We start from the raw sequence: 25214 nt of genomic DNA on the forward strand, positions 1-25214 counted from the left end.
TGGACTTTATTCTTTGGCCTGTGATTGGCTGGCGACCAGTTCAGGGCGTAACCCCTCCTTCTGCCCGATGACAGCTGGGATTGGCTCCAGCACTCCTGCGACCCTTGTGAGGATAAGCGTTTCACACAAAGGACACACATATGTAATATCAGAGCTGACACGGGAGCAGATTTGGACTGGCGCTCCCTCCCATCCCCACAAATGTGGAGCTTGTGTCCAGGCAGAATGGGACAGAACTCCCCCCGCCCAATCCCGTCACCGATTGTGCAATTCGCTCACACCCCCGCAGGAATCCCGAAAATTTTGGGGGCTTCAACCGCGGCGCCTTTGTGATCAGGACGATTCCGAATGGACTCGACTTGGCGGGGAAGCGCACTCGCGCCGAGGAATGGGCGGGAAAAGAGAAAGAGAGAGAGAGAGAGAGAGAGAGAGAGAGAGAGAGAGAGACGGGAAGCTAAAAGGCTGGCGCGCTCGTTCGCACGCTCAGTCTGGGACCGCTCGGCGGGGGGGAAACCGAAGCGCGCCAACATGACACCGGCACGACACCCGCGTGTGCAGGGACTCGGCGGTGCGACACCTCCGGCCGCCATGTCCCTCCGAGACGCGTAAAAAGATTCCCGAAGCTTTTCCGGCCATGTGGCGCCCGCAGCGAGACCCGGCGAGGGCGCTGGAGCCGCGGCGCCACCCGCCGCCCATGGCCGCCCAGCGGCAGCAGCAGCGACCGGCGGCCGCGTGGCCCGCCGAGGCGCCGGGGGCCGCGCTGGGGGCCACGCTGGGGCCGCGCGGCAACTCCACGCCGGCGGCGGGGGCCCCCCCCCAGCAGCAGCAGGCGTTCCCCTGGGCCGTCAGCGTCCTGGCCGGCGTCCTGATCGTCACCATCGTGGTGGACGTGGTCGGCAATCTGCTCGTCATCCTGTCCGTCTTCAGGAACAGGAAACTCAGGAAAACAGGTACGCAAGCATGCCCCCTTTCCTTATTTTTACCACGTATTGTCATACTTTTTGCTTCGCTCTCAGCTATAATCATAATAATCATCATCATAAACAAGTTTTGAGAATGAGTAAAAGCGAGGAAGCGCCCATGGAGCTCGGACAAACTTCGGAGAACGGCATCAGACGCCGGCCGCTGCATTTTAATCACATCGCGGCGCGCCCTCGCGGTGGCGGTGGCGCTCGGCATGCTGGGTATTCCGGTGTGAACTGTTTGATAGAAGCGATGTAAAGTACAGTAAAGCCCTCAGTTTTCGAACGTCCCCGTTTCCGGACACATCGGTTTTTGCTTCTGTTTTTGAACGAAAGTCGGAAATGACTTGAAATCAGCGCACTTTTGTTATTGTGTAGAACGCAGCCTCTGTACTCCGACGGGTCCCGGTCGTTTCCTTCTTGTCGAGGACGACCGTATTAACTCCCAATCATGGCAAAGAAGCCAAGTTGCTTGTTTAAAGTTATTCTGCACACTTATTAATAAAAAAAAAAGTTGACAAGGCTGGGAGCCGGGTCGCTACAGATACGGCAATGCGCTCCCAGCCGAGCGTACTCTACTACTAAAACACACATTTTAAGCAAAAAATAAATGTATTTCTTAAATTATTTCATTATTTAAAATATTTAAACGAAACATGTATTTCTACTGTGCAGTTTATTATCAGGAAAAGCTAAAAAAAAAGCTTTAAAAAGCTAAATTTGTTTAGGCTTGGAACGCATTATTTCCTTTCCCATTCATTGTAATGGGAAACGCCGATTCGGTTTTCGAACAAATCACTTCTCGAACCGTTTCCTGGAACGGATTGTGGTCGAGAACCGAGGCAGCGCTGTATTATCAAACCTATTGAACACAATCAATGAAAATCTTCAGTTCACGTTTAAAGATAAGAAGGTTCCGGGTTCGAATCTGTCTGGAAATTATTATTTGAGTCGTGTTTTTGTTTATTGTTTTTTTTTTTTTTTTTTGTCCGGACGTGTCAGGCATGTAACTGACAGCTGACAGGAGGCGGGTGGAGGTCAAAAGGTCAGCGATGGGAAAATGGCGCTCATTGGGCTCCATCTTCCCCGTGACGCCGAACGGGATGAGTGAAAACGACGAATTGAAATTATGGAGAACCGCAAAAAAAAAAAACAAAAAAAACTTTGAGTGATGTCACCAAGGCAACGGGACTCAAAAAGATCAAAGAACATCACACCCCCTAAAAAAAGTTTTGTAAAACGCAAGGACGTACAAAAAACCCAAAACTATTACAGACGCATGAGGAGACAACGGCGGCGTTAAGCCTAAAATGGCTAAAAGACAAAAGCGTACGGTCAAAAAATAAAGCTCAAAAAGAAAGTTGATGAATGAATAAATTCATGAGCGAATGTCTGAATAAATAATACATGAATCCGTTAAAAGCCAAAACCAAACAAGTGAGTCTCGAGAATCCAGTCTGCGGTCCCGGTGTCGTTCCGAAGACGCCGTCCATTTTGCTTGAAAACTTCAGTCTTAAAATCCATCAATCCATTTCCTTTGCCGCTTATCCTCACGAGAGAACATGCAAACTCCACACGGGCGGGTCCGGTATCAAACCCGGGACCTCCGAACTGTGAGGCCGACGCTTTACAAGCTCATCCACCGTGCCGCCCTCGAGCAAACCTCATAAGTCAAAATCAAAACGGAGCAGTCTCAGAACGCTTAGGTTATAAAATATGTATTCGTGTACGTGGCGCCCGTGATAATGCGGGTTTAAGATGTGTGCATATTTGTGGGCGTGTCCAAATGGAGGACACGGCGAGTGACTTATTGAGGAGCGGCGTGTTAGCCACAATAGCAGCTAGCAGCTAGCCTGCTACGACCGTGCCGTTGCCTGACGAGTGGGAAGCAATTTTATTTTTGTGTGATGATCTCATAATTTCCATGGTGATTGGTTGGTCGAGTCCAAACCTTATGCTGCGGATTTAGACGGAAAGTACGTGTTAGCCAAACGTCGAGTTAACCGGCAGCGCGCGTGGGCCCACCCACATGGCGAGCCGCCCGGGATGAAATTCGGGCGACATGCGTGACTGGGTGCAAATGAGTCGCGGCTGTTTACACCCGGGGCGATTTCTCCTGGCGGCCGGCCGACGTTCCTGACATTCCGTCGCTCTGAAAAGCAAGCCAAGCAAAATGCAAAAATGACGGAACAGACTCAACCGGCTTTTCAGACTTGGTTTGGAACCTCAACCCTTGAAAGTCAAACTCAAAACAGGAACCCTCCTTGAAACCGGAAGAAACTTTAACTTCCAACCCTGTCGACAAGGCCGAGCCGGCCTCTGGGCTTCGGCCGGGGTGGCTCATCCCCGCGCGGAGGTGGATCGGATGGGGCGGTGGTTTGGCCGTGATCCGCATATCATCTAAACATGGGTCAAAAGCCAGGCTAACATTGCCCCGAGTCACTCCACTCGGTCGTCGATAAACGTCGGTTCGGTCTCGCCGGCCCGATGATAACAAAAGACGCCGTCGTGCCGTAGGCGCGATTCATTCCAAAATATTCCCAATGACTTCCGATTCTTTAACTTCCTGGAAAATAATTTCTCATTTGAAATTCAAATCTTATTCTTGGCTTTAAACTTTATTTGGAAAGCCTCGTTGACAAACAACAACAACCCTCCCATGAAACTCAAAGATTCAAACTGGAATCCGAAAACGGAACCCAGAACCCAGACCTGTTGGAAACTGTAAACCTAAGCCCTTCCTGAAACCCTAACAACAAACCATCACCTTTGTTTGGATCCCCATCCAGAACCTCTGAAACTGAAACCTTTGAAACTGCTCGCCAACCTTCAGGATCTCGAATCCCGTGATCATAAACCATTTCCCCTGTCCCCCCCGCCCCCCCCCTTCCTCCCGGTCCTCGTGCTCCAGGAAACGCGTTCGTGGTGAGCCTGGCGCTGGCCGACCTCGTGGTGGCGGTGTACCCGTACCCGCTGGTGCTGACGGCCATCTTCCACGACGGCTGGATTGCGGGGTACCTGCACTGCCAGGTGAGGTGGCGCCAAAAAAACGATTTTATTTCCATTTCCTTGACACGAGAACAGTTGGGGGGGGGGGGTTTGGTTTTGGTTTTTGGATTTTTGATGACTTTCTTCAAAGTCACAAGTTAACATACAGCAGTGGTTTTCAAAGTGGGGGGTGCGGCCCCAGTGGGAGGCGCAGCATCATGACGTCATTTGAAATTGTTAGTGCTAGTTCAATTTTGCTAGCCCCCGCTTGACTTAATCTCCCAAAAAGGCGGGGGCGGGGGGGAGGGGGGGTCACGCCTCAAAAAGTTTGAGAACCACGCGCCGACATGCAGTAAGATTACGATGCTCATGCTATTACGGTGCGATTATGGATAAAACGTTTGATTTCATGTCAGACAGTGAGGAAGGGGGCGGGGCATGTTTCGATTTTAGGGTTTCAAAAGTACAAGATTTGCAGTCAAGATGTAATTTTTTACCGCTCAATTGGGAAAATGGAGTCGTTCACCCAACCCTGCCTTGAAAATCCCGATTTAAAACCCAATCTTGGCTTGAAACTCTAACTTGTAAGCCGAACCCCTTGTTTGAAATCATAAATCCAAACCTTTGATATGACACCTTGAAAACTTCATGAGAAACCCAAACCCTGTCTTGACAAGTGTCCGTTCAAACATGAACCCCAACCCTTGTGTAGAACCTGAAACCCGAACTCAAAACCTCTATTTGAACACTAACCATAGTTTGAAATCCTAAACCTTGTCGGAAGCCTTGAGCCTGCCTTGAAAATCCCGATTTGAACCCCAATCTTGGCTTGAAACTCTAACTTGTAAGCCGAACCCTTTGTTTGAAATCATAAATCAAAACCCTTGATAAGATACCTTGAAAACCTCATGAGAACCCCAAACCCTGTCTTGACAAGTGTCCGTTCAAACATGAACCCTAACCCTTGTCTAGAACCTGAACCCCAACCCTTGTCTAGAACCTGAACTCCAACCCTTATCTAGAACCTGAACCCCAACCCTTGTCTAAACCTGAACTCCAACCCTTACTCCAACCCTTATCTAGAACCTGAACCCCAACCCTTGTCTAGAACCTGAACCCCAACCCTTGTCTAGAACCTGAACCGCAACTCAAAACCTCTATTTGAACACTAACCATAGTTTGAAATCCTAAACCTTGTCGGAAGCCTTGAGCCTGCCTTGAAAATCCCGATTTGAACCCCAATCGTGGCTTGAAACTCGAACTTGTAAGCCGAACCCTTTCTTTGAAATCATAAATCAAAACCCTTGATAGGATACCTTGAAAACTTCATGAGAAACCCAAACCCTGTCTTGACAAGTGTCCGTTCAAACATGAACCCCAACCCTTGTGTAGAACCTGAAACCCGAACTCAAAACCTCTATTTGAACACTAACCATAGTTTGAAATCCTAACCTTGTCGGAAGCCTTGAGCCTGCCTTGAAAATCCCGATTTGAACCCCAATCTTGGCTTGAAACTCGAACTTGTAAGCCGAACCCTTTGTTTGAAATCATAAATCAAAACCCTTGATGAGAAATACCTTGAAAACCTCATGAGAACCCCAAACCCTGTCTTGACAAGTGTCCATTCAAACATGAACCCTAACCCTTGTCTAGAACCTGAACCCCAACCCTTGTCTAGAACCTGAACTCCAACCCTTATCTAGAACCTGAACCCCAACCCTTGTCTAGAACCTGAACTCCAACCCTTATCTAGAACCTGAACCCCAACCCTTGTCTAGAACCTGAACCCCAACCCTTGTCTAGAACCTGAACCGCAACTCAAAACCTCTATTTGAACACTAACCATAGTTTGAAATCCTAAACCTTGTCGGAAGCCTTGAGCCTGCCTTGAAAATCCCGATTTGAACCCCAATCGTGGCTTGAAACTCGAACTTGTAAGCCGAAACCCTTTGTTTGAAGTCATAAATCAAAACCTTTGATATGACACCTTGAAAACTTCATGAGAACCCCAAACCCTGTCTTGACAAGTGTCCGTTCAAACATGAACCCCAACCCTTGTCTAGAACCTGAACTCCAACCCTTGTCTAGAACCTGAACCCCAACCTTTGTCTAGAACCTGAACCCCAACCCTTGTCTAGAACCTGAACTCCAACCCTTATCTAGAACCTGAACCCCAACCCTTGTCTAGAACCTGAACCCCAACCCTTGTCTAGAACCTGAACCCCAACTCAAAACCTCTATTTGAACACTAACCATAGTTTGAAATCCTAAACCTTGTCGGAAGCCTTGAGCCTGCCTTGAAAATCCCGATTTGAACCCCAATCGTGGCTTGAAACTCTAACTTGTAAGCCGAACCCTTTGTTTGAAATCATAAATCAAAACCTTTGATATGACACCTTGAAAACTTCATGAGAAACCCAAACCCTGTCTTGACAAGTGTCCGTTCAAACATGAATCCTAACCCTTGTCTAGAACCCGAACCCCAACTCAAACCCTCTATTTGAACGCTCACCATAGTTAGTGTCCATTCAAACATGAACCCTAACCCTTGTCTAGAACCTGAACCCCAACCCTTGTCTAGAACCTGAACTCCAACCCTTATCTAGAACCTGAACCCCAACCCTTGTCTAGAACCTGAACTCCAACCCTTGTCTAGAACCTGAACTCCAACCCTTGTCTAGAACGTGAACTCCAACCCTTATCTAGAACCTGAACCCCAACCCTTGTCTAGAACCTGAACCCCAACCCTTGTCTAGAACCTGAACCCCAACCCTTGTCTAGAACCTGAACCCCAACTCAAAACCTCTATTTGAACACTAACCATAGTTTGAAATCCTAAACCTTGTCGGAAGCCTTGAGCCTGCCTTGAAAATCCCGATTGGAACCCCAATCTTGTCTTGAAACTCTAACTTGTAAGCCGAACCCTTTCTTTGAAATCATAAATCAAAACCCTTGATAGGATACCTTGAAAACTTCATGAGAAACCCAAACCCTGTCTAGACAAGTGTCCGTTAAACCCAAACTAATCATGAAATCCAAAACCTCGTTTAAAAGCCTAAACCTTTAAAAACTCAACCCTCGTATAAAAAAAACTTCATTTGAAACCCATTTAAAAGCCTCAATTGTAACCCAACCATCCGTTTTCCTAGCCGCTTAGCCTCACGAGGGTCACGGGGGAGCGCTGTCGCCTATCGCAGCTATCAGTGGGCAGGTACACCCTGAATTGTCACCTTAACCCTGACACGCCTTAGCTTGAAACCCCCGCCCCTTCGAAGCCCGGACCCCGCCTAACTTGAAGCCCCTCCCCCGACAGGTGAGCGGCTTCCTGATGGGCCTGAGCGTGATCGGCTCCATCTTCAACATCACGGGCATCGCCATCAACCGCTACTGCTACATCTGCCACAGCCTGCGCTACGACCGGCTGTTCTCGGGCGCCAACACCGTGTGCTACGTGGCGCTGGTGTGGGCGCTGACCGCGCTGGCCGTGGCGCCCAACTGGTTCGTGGAGTCGCTGCAGTACGACCCGCGCGTCTACTCGTGCACCTTCGCCCAGTCGGCCAGCTCGGCGTACACCATCGCCGTGGTGGCGGTCCACTTCGTGCTCCCCATCGCCATCGTCAGCTACTGCTACCTGCGCATCTGGACGCTGGTGATCCGCGTGCGGCGCCGCGTCAAGCCCGACTCGCGGCCCAAGCTCAAGCCGCACGACCTGCGCAACTTCCTCACCATGTTCGTGGTCTTCGTGCTGTTCGCCGTGTGCTGGGCGCCGCTCAACCTCATCGGCCTGGCGGTGGCGCTGGACCCCCGGCTGGGCCGCGCCATCCCCGAGTGGCTCTTCACCGCCAGCTACTTCATGGCCTACTTCAACAGCTGCCTCAACGCCGTCGTCTACGGCGCGCTCAACAACAACTTCAGGAAGGAGTACAAGCGCATCGTGCTCATTGTCTTCAAGTTCCACTGTTGAGAGGCGGGGGGGGGGGGGGGGCTGCCGTAATCAAACACCGCAGGGAAGATGGAGTCACACTATTGAGCATAAGCTGCGACACGGTCTTCTGGTTGACCGTTCCTACCCAACATAAGAAATCAAAATGGCAGGAACAGGAACGAGGGGGGAAATACGGCGACAGGAAGTGATTTGCATCCATCGACAAGCGGCGCCGTAGCTTAGTGGTTAGCGCATTGCTTTGGCAATCCAGAGGTTGTGAGTTTGTACCCCGCCGGGGTTGCGTCAGTAAGGGCAACCGGCGTTTAAAAACAAATATGAGCGTGTCATATCTTAAACGTGAAATGTCAATCAAAATATTATGACAAGCCAAAAGAAACTTTTAACACACTATCAGTCGTGTGGATGGAATGTAAACATTTTCGAAGGTTGTTCCGATTTCCCAGTCTTCACGAATGCGGCAGACGCGAGGCTTTCAATTACAGGAAGTTTTTACAAATCAGGCTGATGGCGGTTCGAGCATTGGTTTGGGAAACCAGAGGTTGTGAGTTCATTTCCCACTTGGGGGGGGGGGTTGCATCCGGCGGGCGTAAAAACTGTGCCAAACAAATATGAGCGCTTCATCTGGGACAAGCCGAAAGAAAAGTAGTTCTAATCAAGCTGATGTCAATTTAGCAATTTGAACTAAAAAAAATGAATTTCTGTTTACCTTTGACTGAAAGGGAAACATTTTCCCAATTTTTTTGACCTCAGAGTTTCTCGTTTCCCAGCCGTCGCGACCGCAGCGTATCTCAAAATGCAACCGAGACAAAAAGGTTGGGATCGCTAATCTAAAAAAAAAAAAAAACAAAAACAAAAAAACAAAAAAAAAAACCGCATCGAATGTTATGTCGATTGGTTCAAGGCAGTTGGCCGCCATCTTGGTGCTCCCAAAACGTGTGGACGACACGGTTTACAGGTTGGATTATGGCGGGATTTTTATCCAAATTTGGCATGTACAATTAAAACTGGTCATGTGAGCTTGACATTTTTTCAGTCCTGATAACATGAAAATTTTTTAATTGGACTTGGTAAGCCAAAAAAGGCGAAGTGCAAATGAAAGACAGAACAGCGTGACGAGCAAGAAAACTTGCCTATTAACTAGGGCACGATTTGCGTGACGTTCGCTTTTCCCAAAATACGCTCTGAAGCACTATCATCATAACATAGCAAAAAAAACTAAGCATTTTTGGTCATAAAAACATTACATTTTAAGTCAATCGGTTAGCTTTTTTTTGGGAAATAAGGACTCGCAATGGGAACATAAACTAGCTAAACGCATCGTTTATTTGTTGCCTATTTCAGACAGAAAATGTAAACTTGTTTCCTCGCATTTGAAAATCAAATTAATTTGCAGAGTTCTGTAATTATGAAATTCATCAAAAAATTCACAGAAAGTGTTTTCTCGCTTCTCCACTGATGAGGTTTGGGAAAATATTGACGTCGCTTTTTCGTGAAAAACCGTCGGCCAGTAAAGGTGAAGCAGAGTAAACAGTCAACAACAACAACCGTAAACAAAAACTTTGTTCAAGTGAATTAAGTGGGAGCGCCAGGAACCTCAGGGGTTGCGGTTGGGGGTCTTCAATCTCAGATTAGATGCGAAGGAACCAGAGACAAAAGAGTTAAAAGCTTCCGGAATTTGAGCTGGAATTGCAGCATTAGACCTCGTATGGGAACGGTCACCATGGAAACAAGTGTCTGTGTGTTTACATCATTATCAGGAAAACACAAATTTGGTCGAGAATGTGAATTTAACAAAACAAACAAAAAAAACCCCACAGGGCTGGCGGTGGGGGGGGGGTGTAAATATGATTGCGGATGCGATATTTTGGAAAAAGATTTTTGAAATGTGTGTTGTGACGATCCCGCTACCAAACACACTGTGAAAAATATTCCGAAAAAAAAATATTATTTTCTCGATGTGATGTTTTTCCCGTTTTATTTTTAGTTGATGTGCTGAAACGTTTTTGTTTGTCGTGCTTCGGTTGACATTTTTCTTAAAAATTACATTTTGGTTGAGGACATATTTTTGTTTACACGATGAACTATGTTTTAAGTGTTTTTATTGACAGGAACATGTTTTCATTTTTTTTGGGGGGGGGGTGGAATGTTTTGCTGACATGAGATAGGTAGGGAACATCCATCCATGTTCTTAGCCGCTTATCCTCACAAGGGTCACAGGAGTGCTGGAGCCTATCCCAGCTGTCATTGGGCAGGAGGCGGCCCTGAACCTGTTGCCAGCCAATCGGAGGGTACATGGAGACAAACGACCAATCGCACTCGCAATCACACCAACGGGCAATTTAGTGTCTCCAATTAATGTTGCATGTTTTTGGGTTATGGGAGGAAACCGGAGTACCCGGAGAAAACCCACGCAGGCACGGGGAGAACACGCAAACTCCAGACAGGCGGGGCCGGGAATCGAACTTGGGACCTCAGAACTACCGTCCCGCCACGCTGGAACACGTTTTTCACACTTTTTTGTTGACACCGTATTGACATTTTGTTGAATATTTTTGGTTGACATTTCACTTGAGATGTTTTGTTGAAGAGCTGAAATGTTTTAGTTTGAGAACAAGATGAAAGATATTTTTGTCGGATTTTCGGTCGACTTGTTTTCGTGTCAAATGCGCACAAGAGATTTTATGACATGAATGAGCACAACGATATGAACGAAATTGCATTCGATACCTCACGACTCGCTTATCAGTTCCACACAGCTTCACTTTTGCACTTTTCAGCGAGGAGCCAGCCAACGTTTTATTCACGCTTTCTCTCTGCAGCCCGACAAGCATACAGTACAGATTACGTACAGTACTACATCCACATAATACAAAAGATGCGGACGGCACACGTTATTCAATCACGCGAGATACTGACATTACACGCGATACACATTTGACAGAAAGATGGAATTCAAATGTTTGAAAATTGAGTCGTGCGCCAATTTGTTTTTTGTCTTCTCGTGACAGCCGTGTCGTCAAAAAGCCTCAAAAATGTGAATGACTGCTGTCGGCGGTGCGTTCAAGGAGCGCGGGCCGGCGTCACGTGACGTTCCTTGCACGTTCCCGCTGAATGTTTCCGTCGCGTTGCTGAAAAGATACTGACGGAGCCGAGCGAATAAAGACTTCACTGTGACAACGAGCCCGTGCCCCGCCTCGTGTATTCCCATTGACACACACGAATCGGTGTAAGATTTCCTGATGAAAAATTTGCATCAATTTCCACAAGACGATGACTTCCCCCCCCCAAAAAAATGCAATTCCGGGGACAATAACGTTGCCGCCGCGCTCATCGGCGAACAAACAAGATGGAGACGTCCTGCAAAGACGAGAGCCAACCCCTCATTTTGTCCGAAACAACGTAAACGAGTCAAGTGTACATTTAATGTCCCCTCATTGATGTCCAAAATGATGGAAACAAAAGTGAGAGGAACTCGATAAACGCAGCAGAACTCAAGAGGAAAACCAAAAAAATCGCACCGAACATTAAGACCATGACAAAGTAGAAGACGACGACAATGAATTACACAGAGATGTAGGAAAAAGCATATGAAAGCATCCATCTATCCAGTTTCTTTGCCGCTTATCCTCACAAGGGTTGCGGGGAGTGCTGGAGCCAATCCCAGCTGTCAAGGGGCAGGAGGCGGTGCACACCCCGAACTGGTTGCCAGCCAATCGCAAGCCACATCTAGACAAACACTCACAATCACACCTAAGGGGCAATTTAGAGGGTCCAATTAATGTTGCATATTTTTTATGGGATGTGGGAGGAAACCGGAGTGCCCGGAGAAAACCCACTCGGGCACTGGGAGAATATCCAAACTCCACATAGGTGGGGCCGGGATCTAACCCGGGTCCTTCGAACTGTGAGGCCAACGCTTTACCAGCTGATCCACCTGTGCAGCTATACGAGCAAATTTATCCATCCACATTCCCTGGTCATAAAAGATTATTTACAAGCGTTTCGGGTTTCATTTTTTAGTTGTCCCTGAAAGATCGTTTTATAGAGCTACGGGAACTGACTGAAATATGGAAACAGACGAAAGCAAGCAGGAGGTGTACTGGCGATGTATATATGTTGATAAAAATACATTCAATACAAGTCAGGCAAATACTACATAGTATTGTTTAACTGGGGAAAATGGCTAAAATAGGAACGCACAGTGATTTTAGTAAATAATTTGATTACCTGTCTGGGAAGAGTAACGGGTTCGGATTACCGTAATTTCCGGCCTACAAACCGTGACTTTTTTTCCCACATGCTTTCAACCCTGCGGTTTATGGGGTGATGCTAGTGTTAGCGCACGTGGTTATAAGCCTCGGTGCACAGAAAGGGTTTAACGCTGGCGCCGCGGTAGCCTTAGCGCGGGGCTAGCGTTAGCGCGGGGCTAGCGTTAGCGCGGGGCTAGCGTTAGCGCGGGGCTAGCGTTAGCGCGGGGCTAGCGTTAGCGCTCTTTAGGCCGGGAATTACAGTACTAGTCCTCAAAAAAGTGGTCACATTAGAGTAACGTGTAGTGGTGTTACTGCCATACTACATCCTCAGCGTGCCGTTAACTCGATACTCGAGCTAAAATCTCACGAGATTTGCTGATCTGACGTGACTGAACAAGACGAAGACAACAACGTCGACAGACAGACAAAATCAAGAACAATCGGAGCGTTGAATTTTTGTTCCCGCCGCATTCTTTGGTTGATCGCCAACATTTTTACACATTTCTCGAAGACAAAAAACAAAAAACAAACAAAAAAAAAACAAATGCACCTTTTGTCTTCAAAGTTCTTTATTGTTGGCGGGGAGTTATGAGTGGAAATGGAAATGCATGAACAATTTGTCTGCGGAAACAGAAGACTTAAAAAAAAAAAAAAAAAAAAACAAACGTTACACTTTTTGTGATTTATGGTCACGATGTGAAATTTGTCTGACACGCAAATAAATTAAAACTTTGAAAGTTCCCGCAGATGCAGTGTGGCTTCGACGCATGGAAGTCGTCCTGCATCTTTCTGGTTCTCGCTTTGGGTCCATATATATAATAGATATATACATATATGTATATTATACACACAATGACAGTCTTGTGAACATCTAAAAAGATGTGCTGCTTTAATTAAAAAAATAATGTTTTTAGTACACACTTTTTTTTGTTAAAAGATAATGCAAAAGTGAACATAATCAAAAAAATGGAGCATCAAGGACAAAAAAAAAAAAGTTGATAGAATTTGGTCATGACAGGATTGGATTTATGTTTTTAATAATCTCAGAATTCACCAGCGGGACCCTAATCCTGACCCCAAAATTTATTTCTTGAACCGAAACCTTAACCCGGACTGACCCCTAAACCGAAACCCTCACCCAGCAGTCAATAAATTGTGTATAGACTAAAGTGCACTTTTTTTTTTTCCTCTAATGAATATCGTCGCGCTGTTTATGTGTGTAAAATGAAATAAAAAAGAAAAAACAAAACCTCTTTGGTAAACAGTCAACAAAATGGCCGCTCGTTCCAGCTTTGTTTTGAACCGGTCCCGCTGACAAACTCAAAGCGCAACCCGCTTTTTTTTTACTGTTAAAATACACGATAAAATGATGGTTTGTCTTTTCTGCCCATTTTTTTCCCCACCGTATCTACTGCATAAGGCATTAAAAATCAAAGTGCAATTCGAATTCTGTTGATCGGGTCACGGCAAAGAAAAAAAAAAAAAGGTCAAAGGTAACTAACAAGCGTGTCGGTAAAAACAGGACTTGTTGAGGTAGTTTGACTAAGTGTCGAGAAAGTCAAATGTAAAAAGAAGCCAGCACCTACCTGACGGACTGAGTAGCGTACAACATGGCGGACACACGCACACAGACACGTACGGCACGGCGATGACGGATAGAAACGCGGTGGCCTCCCGGGTCAAAAGTTTCGGCGGCGAAGGGGCTGGCGGGCGCGCCTACTGGAGCTCGCGTTTGAGCGCGTTGCGGGCGACGATCTGCTCGATGGCCACGTAGGTGCCGGCCAGGAAGCCCACCAGGCCCACCAGGCTGATGGCCGAGTTCTTGGCCAGCGACGCCGGCGACAGGCCCTCGCCCTGGAAGGTGAGCACCTGCAGGATGGGCGGGAAGATGAGCGCCAGGAAGCTGCTGCTGACCGAGCCCACCAGCGAGATGACCAAGTCCAGCTCCGGGATCAGGATGGCCAGGGCGCCTGCCCGCCACAAAAACACAAAATGGATTTTGCGGATCACACGTGTAACTCTGCATCTGTTAGTGACGATTGGACACGACGAGTCGCGTGTTCTTATTGAACGTGAGAAGGAAAAAGCGATTTCTCCTCCGCACGTGGCCGCCGAAACCTCTTCTGAACACGACCGGCGGCAGGCTGCCGGCAAATCAACACGAGGGCCGGCGCCAAGGTCGACTTTCATGTGACGGCTGCGGAAAGACGCTCATCAAAACGCGTTTAAGACTTCCCCGCCGGTCAAACGAGCCCGGGGGGGGGAGGGGGCTGGGGAATTGGGGGAGACCGAGCCCAGCTTTCAAGTCAAAGCGTTCGAGTGTAAGACGGCGGCTAAAAGGCTCGCTCGGCGTCTCCCTGGAGGCTGTTTGTTCATTCAAGTGACTTTCGTGCTAAACAAGTCGACAGTCTTCCTGCTGCCGTCTCAAAGAAGAAGATCTAACGTTAGCGGCTAAAGAGGAAATGCTAATAGGTGCACGACGTTATGGAAAGTCATTCAACAGGGACAATCTTACGGCCCCGAGCTAGCTAGCTAAAACTCGTGAATGTAAAACAGACGCACGCTGAGGTCATGCTAGCGGACAAAATGTTACATTGTATGTAAATTGGAGGTAACCTGTGGTACAGTTAGATGCTAAAGCTAATCCTAAGCGCACCTACAAGATGGGAGTGCTGTGGTCATGCTAGCTGAGTAAAGTCAGTAAATTAGTGGTGCCTTTCTCTTGAAAGGTGATCGAACCATCTCCAGGGAAGCTACGCCAGAACCTTGATATGCTTCTTACGGAGCCACTCTTTGGTTTTCCTGGCTGTGTGTTTCGGGTCATTGTCGTATTGAAAGACCCCAGCCACGACCCATCTTCATTCGTCTTCCTCCAAACACGGTTAGTGGAATTATCTCATCTGACCACAAAACCTTCTCCCATGACTCCTCCGTATCATCCTGAACGGTCATCGGCAAACTTAAGACGGGCCTTGACATGTGCTGGTTTTAGCAGGGGAACCTTCCGTGGCGGGCATGATTTCAAACCACGACGTCTTAGTGTATTGGCAACAGTAGTCACCTTGGAAACGGTGGTCCCAGCTCTTTTCAGGTCATTGGCCAAGTCCTGTCGTGTAGTCCTTCATAAGGATCATTGAGACCCCGCGGGGTGACGTCTTGCATGACCGTCATGTTTAGCTTCTTCTGTTTTCTAATGATTGCTCCAAAAGTGGAGATTTTTTCACCAAGCTGCTCCCCAATTTCTCCGTAGCCCTTTCCAGCCGTGTGGAGTTGTACAATTTTGTCTCTGGTGTCTTTGGACAGCTCTTTGGTCTTGGCCTTGTTACAAGTTTGAGTCTGACTGATCGTACGGGGTGGACACGTGTCTTTATACAGATGAGGACCTCACAAAGGTGCATCTGATCCAGGATAATACATGGAATGGAGGTGGACTTTTAAAGCCGGACTAACGGGTCTTCGGGGGTCAGAATTCTAGCTGATAGACAGGTGTTCAAATATGAATTTGCAGCTTTATCACACACATAAATCGTTGGAAAAAAAAAAAAAAAAATCATACATTGTGATTTCTGCATTTTTCATTTTAGATTATCTCTCACAGTGGACATGCACCTACGATGAAAATGTCAGACCCCTTCGAGATTTCCAAGTGCGAGAACTTATTACTTATTTGAATTATTCTTTTTTTTCCTCCGTAAATATGTTTTATATTTACCTGGGTTATCTTTGTCAGACATTTGCATTTGCCTTTGATGATGTGAATTATTCACGTGGGGAAATTTAGAATGCAAACAATTAATAATTTGAAAAATACTTTTTCCACAGCACCATAAACGGCGGCTAAATGCGAGACCGATTTTCACGCAGAACGTAGCAAAAACCGAAATTGGCAGGTAGCTGTCGGTACTTTATCGGCGCGTTCTGGCCTCACGCTGTTCCCTTTCACGCGTGACGCTCATCCCGGAGCGGGAAAATTGCCGGTGGCCTCTGTCCCCGCATTTATATTTCTGCGGCTTTTTGTACACAAGCACATAAAGACCGATATTACCGTTTGCATTCATAGACCTGACGGGGTATCCCGCCATCGCGTGGCCTCAGTCGTTTCAAAAAACCTCCGTCCCCGCCGGTCCCTGCCAACGCACTTCGACGGTACGAAAAGGGCTATCGAGTCAATACGACACGACGAGGTCATGCTCATGCAAATTGCGATTCTTGTTTCCCAAAAAGCCTTTTGTAGGCTTTGCCTACAAAACTTTGGATTTCCCCCCAAAAAATAAAAATTAATTTTCTGAGCGGCGGACGCACTTAAAAGGCAATTAAAACGGTCGAGATGAGTGGAAAACAGGAGGCGCACTCGCGTTCATTTGAAGTGACCGAATTATGCGAGGATAACGGCAAATGTCATTTCAGCTTCTCCCCACAGGTGCGTGGGAGGATTAATTCAATCGGGCCCTTCAAGGAGAAGAAGAATCAATTTGCCCGACTGTTTGCGTCTTTCATTTCATTCAATCTCTTTGAACGCCACGGACGGGATCGGCTCGGCGGCTAATGAAGTTCCCAGCGCTCGTTAGCCCTGCAAGTTTAGGACTTTAGTTTCTGTCGCATTTGGTACACTTGAAGGCATTGGAGAAGGTTCCACAGAAGGTGGAATAAAATTACAAATGAATTGAAAAGCTGTGAGAACGGCCAAGATCAAAATCTATAATCTATCATTTGGGCAAATTCCCGAGTGCAGGTTCATCGAAAACACCAGGCCCAAAATTCATCTGAAATGGCAAAGTGCCGCCTTCCTGTTCAATTGACCCCTCCGTACAGGGCACTTAGCCACGCCTCCTGAAGTGACGTCACGCCACGTGCGCTGACGTAAGACAAACAGTAAAAATGGCAAATACAATACAATACATTCTGAACTGAGACAGACGCCATGCTTCTGATTTCATTCAAATCAACGATATATTATAGATTCTAAATACAACACATTCTGAACTGAGAGAGACGCCATGCTTCTGATTTCATTCAATCGTTCACACGTAGCAATGTTATGCTAGCGGAGAACGTCTCATTCATTTATACGAGACGTGTATTAAAAATCAAATTTAGGGCATGTCTTCGTGCAAACACAGTCTGGTTAAGCTTCTGCCCGCGAGCCAGCAAGAAATCAATACGTTTGTGCAGTCCGATCATCGCTAAATATCGCTCAACATAGAATAAGTGTGTCAATCGTTCACACGCAGCAGTGTTATGCTAGCGAAGAACTTCAAATTCATTTATACGAGACGTGTATTGAAAATCAAATATAGGGCATACCTTCGTGCAAACATATGTGTTCCGGTTGATATTAGATGGATTTCGTTGATGATGCGGTCTTCCACAAAGTTTGATCCATCGAAGGCATTTTTCGTACTGGGTCTTCGGTTTTGGAAAGGGTACGAATGGAACTCCACCAACTAGCCTTTCAGGATACCTGTCGTCACTATTACAAAGTCCGTGACTACACCTCTTAACCATATTTTTTGTTAAATAACCCAAATACGCGATAAAACGCTAACTAACCCTATACTGGACCATGCAATGTTGTCTGAGAAAATGGCGGGAGCAAAAACGGGCTTTGGTCTATGCAGATCTCTGGCCTCTGATTGGTCAGTGATGCGGATTGCGCAATATCCACGCAGGGGTCAATTCCACTCACGAGTCCTGGAGAATATTTTACATCTCCTATTATGATGGACGTGTCCACCCAATTTTGCACCCCTCAGTGAAAGTATTGGGTGCAATTCTTTGGGGGGAACGTCCATCCATCCATTTTCTCAGCCACTTATCCTCACAAGGGTCACGGGGAGTGTTGGAGCCTATCCCAGCTGTCAACGGGCAGGAGGCGGGGTACACCCTGAACTGGTCGCCAGCCAATCGCAGGGCACATGGAGACAGACAACAGTCGCACTCACAATCACACCTATGGACAATTTAGAGTGTCCAATTATTGTTGCATGTTTTTGGAATGTGGGAGGAAACCGGAGTGCCCGGAGAAAACCCACGCAGGCACGGTGAGAACATGCAAACTCCACACGGGTGGGGCTGGGATCGAACCCGGGTCCTCAGAAGTGTTAGGCCAATGCTTTACAAGCTGATCCACCGTGCCGCCCCTATGACAGAAATCTCTACCCCCATCTGTGTTGATCGTCCGAAAGTGCAGATCAAATCGACCGGGTCAGTTGAGGAAACATTTTTTTTTTTTTTTTTCCAATGCAAGTACAACAATCTTCAACTTTCAATAAAAATGCATTTAACATGTATTAATACCATTATTTCTTTGTCTGACCAAAACATAAAACAAAAAAAAATAAAAATAAAAACACAAATGAGTGTGGCCATTGCTACTTGAGAGACATTTAGCTATATAAAAAAAGAAAGGATCATAAAAACAATATTTTTAGATGTTTTTCCCCTCTCTCTTTACCGTTATTGATCAATTTATATGAAAATGACCCGCACAAAGTATGCGTGAGAAAAGAAAGGCGGATCGGATGAAGGGCTTTACCTTAGACAGCAAACAGCGCACTTGTGCAGCATGATTGCCGCAAATTGTACGACCGCGAGCGTGAGCTACGACGAATAAAGATGTTTTTCTGCTTGTTTAGCCTGCGTTTCATGAATAAATCCATACAAATACCTCCGCAACGATGATTTGGAAATAATTGCCATCTGCCAGGTTGGGGGGGATGGGGGATGGGGGGGGGGGGGGGGGGATCGGGATTTGTGGGAAAATGAGAGGGAAAACCTTCCAACAGGCTATGGAGATAAACATTTTATTGTAAAAGCATTTTTGTCCAACTGAGGTCCTGAAACTTGGGGGGTCTGCAAAAATGATATGGTCAAAATTATGTGTCATTTTAAAAAAAGTGCGCACATGTATGAAGACTTTGAATCACTCATCCCTGACGTTTGCTTTGGGCCAATTTGGGTTGTCCTGCTTTTTTTGCTTCCAATCAACAAGTCAGGCAAGCAACTTCCATCCATCCGTCCGTTTTATTCACCGCTTATCCTCACGAGGGTCGCGGGGCGTGCTGGAGCCTATTTCCAGCTGTCAAGGGGTCAGGAGGCGAGGTACACCCTGAACCGGTCGCCAGCCAATCGCAGGGCACGTAGAGACAAACAGCCGCACTCGCAATCACACCTAGGGGCAATTTAGAGTCTCCGATTGATACATATTTTTGGGATGTGGGAGGAAATCCGAGTAACCGGAAGAAAACCCACACAGGCACGGGGAGAACATGCAAATTCCACACAGGCGGGTCCGGGATAGAACCCGGGACCTCAGAACTGTGAGGCCAACGCTTTACCAGCTGAGCCACCGTGCCGGCGGCAAGAAACTTTTTAAAGAAATTTCGACTTCTTTGCCTTGACGATCGCTAACTTGGAAGGGTACAAAAGAGTTGTAAAGCAAGTTTGAGGAGTTCTTTCTGTTGTCTCGCGGACGGCGTGCGAAACGCAAGGCGGTTAAGTTCGACAAGAGCTGCTGCAAAAAGACCGAAGCTTCTCCCCGGAGGACGAGGAGAAAGTGACGGGCGCTACCTGATCAGTCCTCGGAGGCGTTTGCGACGCCTGCACGCAGAAATGATTCGGCTCCCTCGCCGCAGTCTTACTTTTTAAAAGGCATCTGGAAAAGTCCCCTTTTCCTGCTCCCAGGATTCTGCATTCAACACACGAGCGCGCTAATTAAATCACAAGCTGCTAGCGGAATGACCCGCGGACGCGAAGCGCCGCATGGATGCCTTTTTTTCCCCCCTTTTTATTGGCTTATCAACATGCACGTGCGGAATGCAGTCCGCCCGAGTTTTTATAGGCTCAAACCGCGGACTAATGAAGGAAAGTCCCGAGGGGAGCGCGGCCAACGGCGGAGCTCGGGGGATTCTGCCGAGTCTTTCGTCCGAGCCGGGGGGCCGGGGTGTGGGGTGGGGGGGGGTGGGAGATTTGCCCTTGAATCGCTCGCATCGATACTCGCCGTGGCTGTTTATCATGACGAGGTGCGCTGCGCGTTCGGTAAGCAAACAGTTTTTGAGAGTTGCTTAGTCCTCGGAACGAAAACCTCTTTTGAGGATGATCAAAATGTTCACTTTTAATTTCAAGTGATCAAGAGGGAGAGATCCAAAACCGGACAAAGGGGCCTTTGATTATCAGTGAAGCATTCATGCATGAAACATGACGCAGGCCGACGCCGCGCTGGGGTTAGTGAGCAAGACTACTTTGGTCTCTCAGTGACCGTCTGAAAGTGGAGATCAGATCCACTGGCTCACTTGAGGAAACTTTTTTTACGACAGTATTCGACTCTCAATTCAACCGCGATTAATTACAAAATATTCATCAGAAACCGCACCAACTTTATATAGAACCCCTCATACAGGAAGTCCTCGGGTTAAGACGGTCTCGACCTAAGCCGTTTCGACTTTACAACGCCCGTCCCCCGTCCGCCATATTGTCCGGCTAATGCTTGTTCGGGTTTGTGCGTCGGGAGTATCTTCACGGGGGGTTTTTTTGCCCTCCTTTTTAGACATTATCGCCCCAAAGAAGAACGCTGCGTCTTTTAGCAGTGCTTCTGCAGCCAAAAGAAAATCCATTACCGTGGAAACGAAGCTCAAGATCATTCCTATGTCAACGGAAAATGATCTGAATCAAGCCAGGCGCTTACCAAAGTCGGACGACATTTTTGCAGGTTTTGGAACTCAATGCAGATATAAGTTCCGCCGGATAAGGCGCACTGTTGATTTTTCGAGAAAATTAAAGGCTTTTGTACGGGAGCGTAAAGCTCCCAAACCAAAAATAGAAAAAAGGTCGCTATCACGTTATAATGTGATATGTTTCATGTTATGTGATATGTTTCACGTTATAACGTGACTCATTTTATGTTATAACATAATTCATTTCATATTATAACATGACATGTTTCATGTTATCACTTGAAATGAACCACGTTATAACATAATTTATTACATTATAACATGATACATATCACGGTAAAAGCTAATAAGTTCTACGTTACAACGTGAAAAGTTGGCGTCAACTTGTTGCGACCCTGAGGTGATTCGTATGCTTCCGAGGTGGCATGCAGGAAGACACGGCTAGAAATGGACTCTCATTGAGTATTGCACAAAACGTGGATTTGGTGAGCTTTTTACCGAGTCCTGGTGCACCTGAAGATTGCCTCTTACCCACGGAGCAAGAACATGTAGTAATGTAGTAGAACATGTAATAGAACCTGAACTAATTGGGTTTTGGGGGGTGGGGTGAAGAGGGGTGAAATTTATTTCTTCATAGTTTTCTACTTCATAATGTGAAATGATTCACATTATAACGTAGAGCATATCATGTTATTACATGAAAGTTTCACACATAAAATGTATTATGTTATAACGAGAAACTTTTCACGTTATAACATAACATGATTCACATTATAACATGTAATTAACCACATTATAAGGTGAAACATATGTTATAACATGACACATTCCACATTATAAGGTGAATCATATCACGTTGTAACGTGATAGCGACCTTTTTTTTTTTTTTTTGGGTGTGGCAGCAATACGCTTCCGGACGTTTAAGTGTGTCTTATCAGGTGTAGACCAATTGAAGACAACACAAAAAGTCAAGGTTGTGGATTTGAAATTGTGTATATGGAATGTTAGGGTAAAAGGGAAAAAACAGATGAGGTGCTATTGCATATAAAGTCACTGGAAGCAGATGTCAACTTTTTACAAGAGACCCACTTGAAAATGAATCTCAGATGTAGATGGCTGCAACCAAGTATAGGGACCACTTGAAATTTTCCGCCAAGGCGGGAAAGGGTTACGTGGCCATGCTAATTAAACGTAGAGTGCCCTTCAGACGTACATCCACGATAGCTGATCAAAACCGAAGACCCGCACAGTGGTCACCGGGGACATACATGCCGCTCTGATAATATTCTTCTTGAATATTTATGAGGCTAATGATGACAATCCAGAATTGAACGGAAATTTGTAATTAGATTGATTCCTGACAACTGATGCCACTTTAGTAATTGGAGGTCACCCCTAATTTAGTCTTTGACCCATATTTAGACATATCAGAGAAAATTACAAGGAACGGGTAAGGAGAGTAGTTCAAATGAACATGGAAAATATTAACATTTGTAATGTATGGTGAACTCTGACCCCCATCAGTACTCAAAACTAGATAGACTCCAAATGATCGTTCGACTTTCATCAATTCCATCAGCACGTCCGCCTTCTCGTGTCATTAAAAAAAAAAAAAAAAAAAATTCAGACGCTGGCCATCACTCACTGCTTCCACTCCCCGAGACTTTCATTCGTGTCCTAATCACTTCCTGGACTCAGGCACCGATCAATCAATCGCAACCGCGGACAGGTACCGGTCTGTGAATCAACTCATAAATTGTAGTCAATCTTATCTTCAATCTCTTTCTGTGACATCATGCCAACGTCTTGTTTGCAAGCAGGTACTGTTGATTATTTGTTAGGCGTCGTATGGTCAGATATGATCTAAACGTGAACAGCGGGATGAAGAAAACTGTTTAAGTACAATATCTAAATGAACCAGGACATTTACTGTACTGGTCCCTTCATGGATCAAACATTGAATTTTGGATGATTGTAAGATTTCGCTGTAGATACTAGAACACGCAATTACTTTAGACCACAGGTGTCAAACGCAAAGTCCTGGGACCAGATCCGGCCCACCAAATCGTTTTCCATGACCTTCAAAAGGACATCATGTGTCAACTTCCATGATTCTTGCTAAATTCTGCATCAAATTTCTAATGTGTCTTATGCAATACATAACTAAGATATTGCAAGCATTTGTTGCTACCAAATGAGTTTTTACAGTACCATATTTTCCGCACTATAAGCCTTTAATTTTCCCAAAAGTTGACAGTGCGCCTTATATATGGATCAACATTGAGCCTTTAGCGTAGCCCATCTAATGGATGCGTAATGTAACCCCACCCTCTACTGTAGCATCTATTCTACGTACCTTATAGTGTGGTGCGCCTTATACATGGAAAATTTTGAGAATAGGCCAGTCGTTGAAGGCGCGCCTTATAATGCGGTGCGCCTTATAGTGCGTAAAATACGCTAACTTGAACAGAAGCTGAACAAACATTATCCTTGACTTCTGATTTCAAAAGGAGTTATCCTTCAATTTGTTGTGTCAATGTAATAATACGGTTAAACATTTATGGTTTAACAGCCCCCTGAGTGAAAGTGTAACTACAAAGCCCCGTGACAAAAATGACTTTGACACCCGTTCAATGAATGTTTCTGCTGATAATGCAGAAGGATTTTTATTTTTTTTTTGGTAACACTGACCTTTAAATCAAGGCTTGGCAGTAATTGCGTCTGATGAGAGTGCTACTCTTGGCAATATGCTGCACGTCACCATAAAATGGCAGCAGAAGAAATGTATGGTTTTATAATTATAGAGGCGACGATATGAGGACCATAATTGTGGGGGGGGGGGGGGTCTTGTATGAATAAGCAACATAAAAATGTGCGCAGCTTATAAATGGTATTGTTCTTGGCTGAGTCCTCGGCAGTGCAAAGGCCCTCTTGGGAATCTGCTTATTACTATCAGTCTAAACGATTAATCATATTTTTGGGGGTCTCACCATGCCTGATAACACTATTTTGGATGCTTCCCCGGCGCTACATATTGGCGTGAACGCCGCCCGATGCGGCAGTCGAAGTCCTGGTTGACAAAGATGTTGCGCATGAAAAATTATGTAAATAATAACTGATAAAAGTAGTGACCAGCAATTTTTTACTGAAACGGAATAAAAGTATCATTTGTTTTTTATAGAAATAGTATATCCATCCATCCATTTTCTTAGCCGCTTATTCTCACAAGGGTCGCAGGAGTGCTGGCACCTATCCAAGTTGTCAACGGGCAGGAGGCGGGGTACACCCTGAACCGGTTGCCAGCCATTCCCAGGGCACAAAGAGACAAACAGCCGCACTCACAAAACACACCTTGGGGCAATTTAGAGTCTCTTGCATGTTTTTGGTATGTGGTACTGTGAGGCCACCGCTCTAACCAGTTGCTCCTCCGCTAACAAGTAATTTAGTTAAAAAAAATTATGAGTCAACAAGTATCTTCTTTTTTTTGTCTTGAGATACAAGCACAAATTTGAGATACAAGTGCACTCACACTTCCACCGCTGCCAGACTGCTCCAGCAAACCAAAAAACAGTCAGCCAGCCTTAATTCACATCCATCCATTTTCTTTGCCGCTTATCCTCAAAAGGGTCACAGGGCGTGCTGGAGCCTATCCCAGCTGTCAACGGGCAGGAGGCGGGGTACACCCTGAACTGGCTACCAGCCAATCGCAGGGTACATGGAGACAAACAGCCGCACTCACAATAACACCTTGGGGCAATTAGGGTGTCCAATTAATGTCACATGAATTTGGGATGTGGCGAGGAAAATCTGGAGTGCCCGGAGAAAACCCACGCAGGCACGGGGACCACGTGCAAACTACACACAGGGAGGGCCGGGATCGAACCCGGGTCCTCAGAACTGTGAGGCCAACGCTTTCCAGCTGCTCCACCGTGCTGCCATAAATAGTCGAGTATAAGTAAAAATCCTGCGTATTGAAAGTACTCTGACAAGTATAATTTACCCAAAATTCAACGGAAAGGAACGGAATAGAACAGAAATGTAACGGAGTAAATGTTGCGGACTACTACCCACCTCTGCTAATAACGCAGCGGTCATAGCTTCATCATAACATGTTCGCCATGATTCATATGCACCTGCTGATCATCAGACAATTGAAATTGCAATAACGCAGGAACTCACGCCGTGATTTCATCTCCCCACTTTGGTCTCGGGGGTGCGACTTCCCATTCGTCGCTGCACGCAGGTTTACTGACGATCACATTTAGAGTCAGACTACATTGAAAAGGGAATATTTTCTTTGAGCTCCTATCACACGGGTAAATTAGCACAGATTTAAAAAGAAAAAAAATTAAAAAAAACGACACAAAGGAGCACTGACGGACGAAAAATGTACAAT

General features: G+C 46.2%; 2 protein-coding genes across 5 annotated transcripts in view; one reads left to right on the plus strand and one right to left on the minus strand.

Moving 5' to 3' along the window:
- Positions 1-634: 634 nt before the first annotated feature.
- On the plus strand, positions 635-7914 carry mtnr1al (melatonin receptor type 1A like). The gene is made up of 3 exons (XM_061835204.1): positions 635-950; positions 3874-3992; positions 7264-7914. The coding sequence occupies exons 1-3, from the start codon at positions 635-637 to the stop codon at positions 7912-7914; spliced, it is 1086 nt and encodes a 361-aa protein (XP_061691188.1).
- Positions 7915-12730: 4816 nt separating this feature from the next.
- The window catches only part of slc36a1 (solute carrier family 36 member 1), a 28608-nt gene continuing 16124 nt past the window's right edge, over positions 12731-25214 (minus strand). For 3 of the 4 annotated variants that reach the window (XM_061835202.1, XM_061835200.1, XM_061835203.1), the window contains one exon: positions 12731-14015. In XM_061835202.1, coding sequence (XP_061691186.1) covers positions 13729-14015 — 287 coding nt within the window. In that variant the 3' untranslated portion in view covers positions 12731-13728. Of the gene's footprint in view, positions 14117-25214 lie in introns of all 4 variants that reach the window. The other variant, XM_061835201.1, reaches the window with a different exon arrangement.

The sequence above is a fragment of the Syngnathoides biaculeatus genome, chromosome 11 (genome assembly GCF_019802595.1).
Source record: "Syngnathoides biaculeatus isolate LvHL_M chromosome 11, ASM1980259v1, whole genome shotgun sequence".
Taxonomy (NCBI): Eukaryota; Metazoa; Chordata; class Actinopteri; order Syngnathiformes; family Syngnathidae; genus Syngnathoides; species Syngnathoides biaculeatus.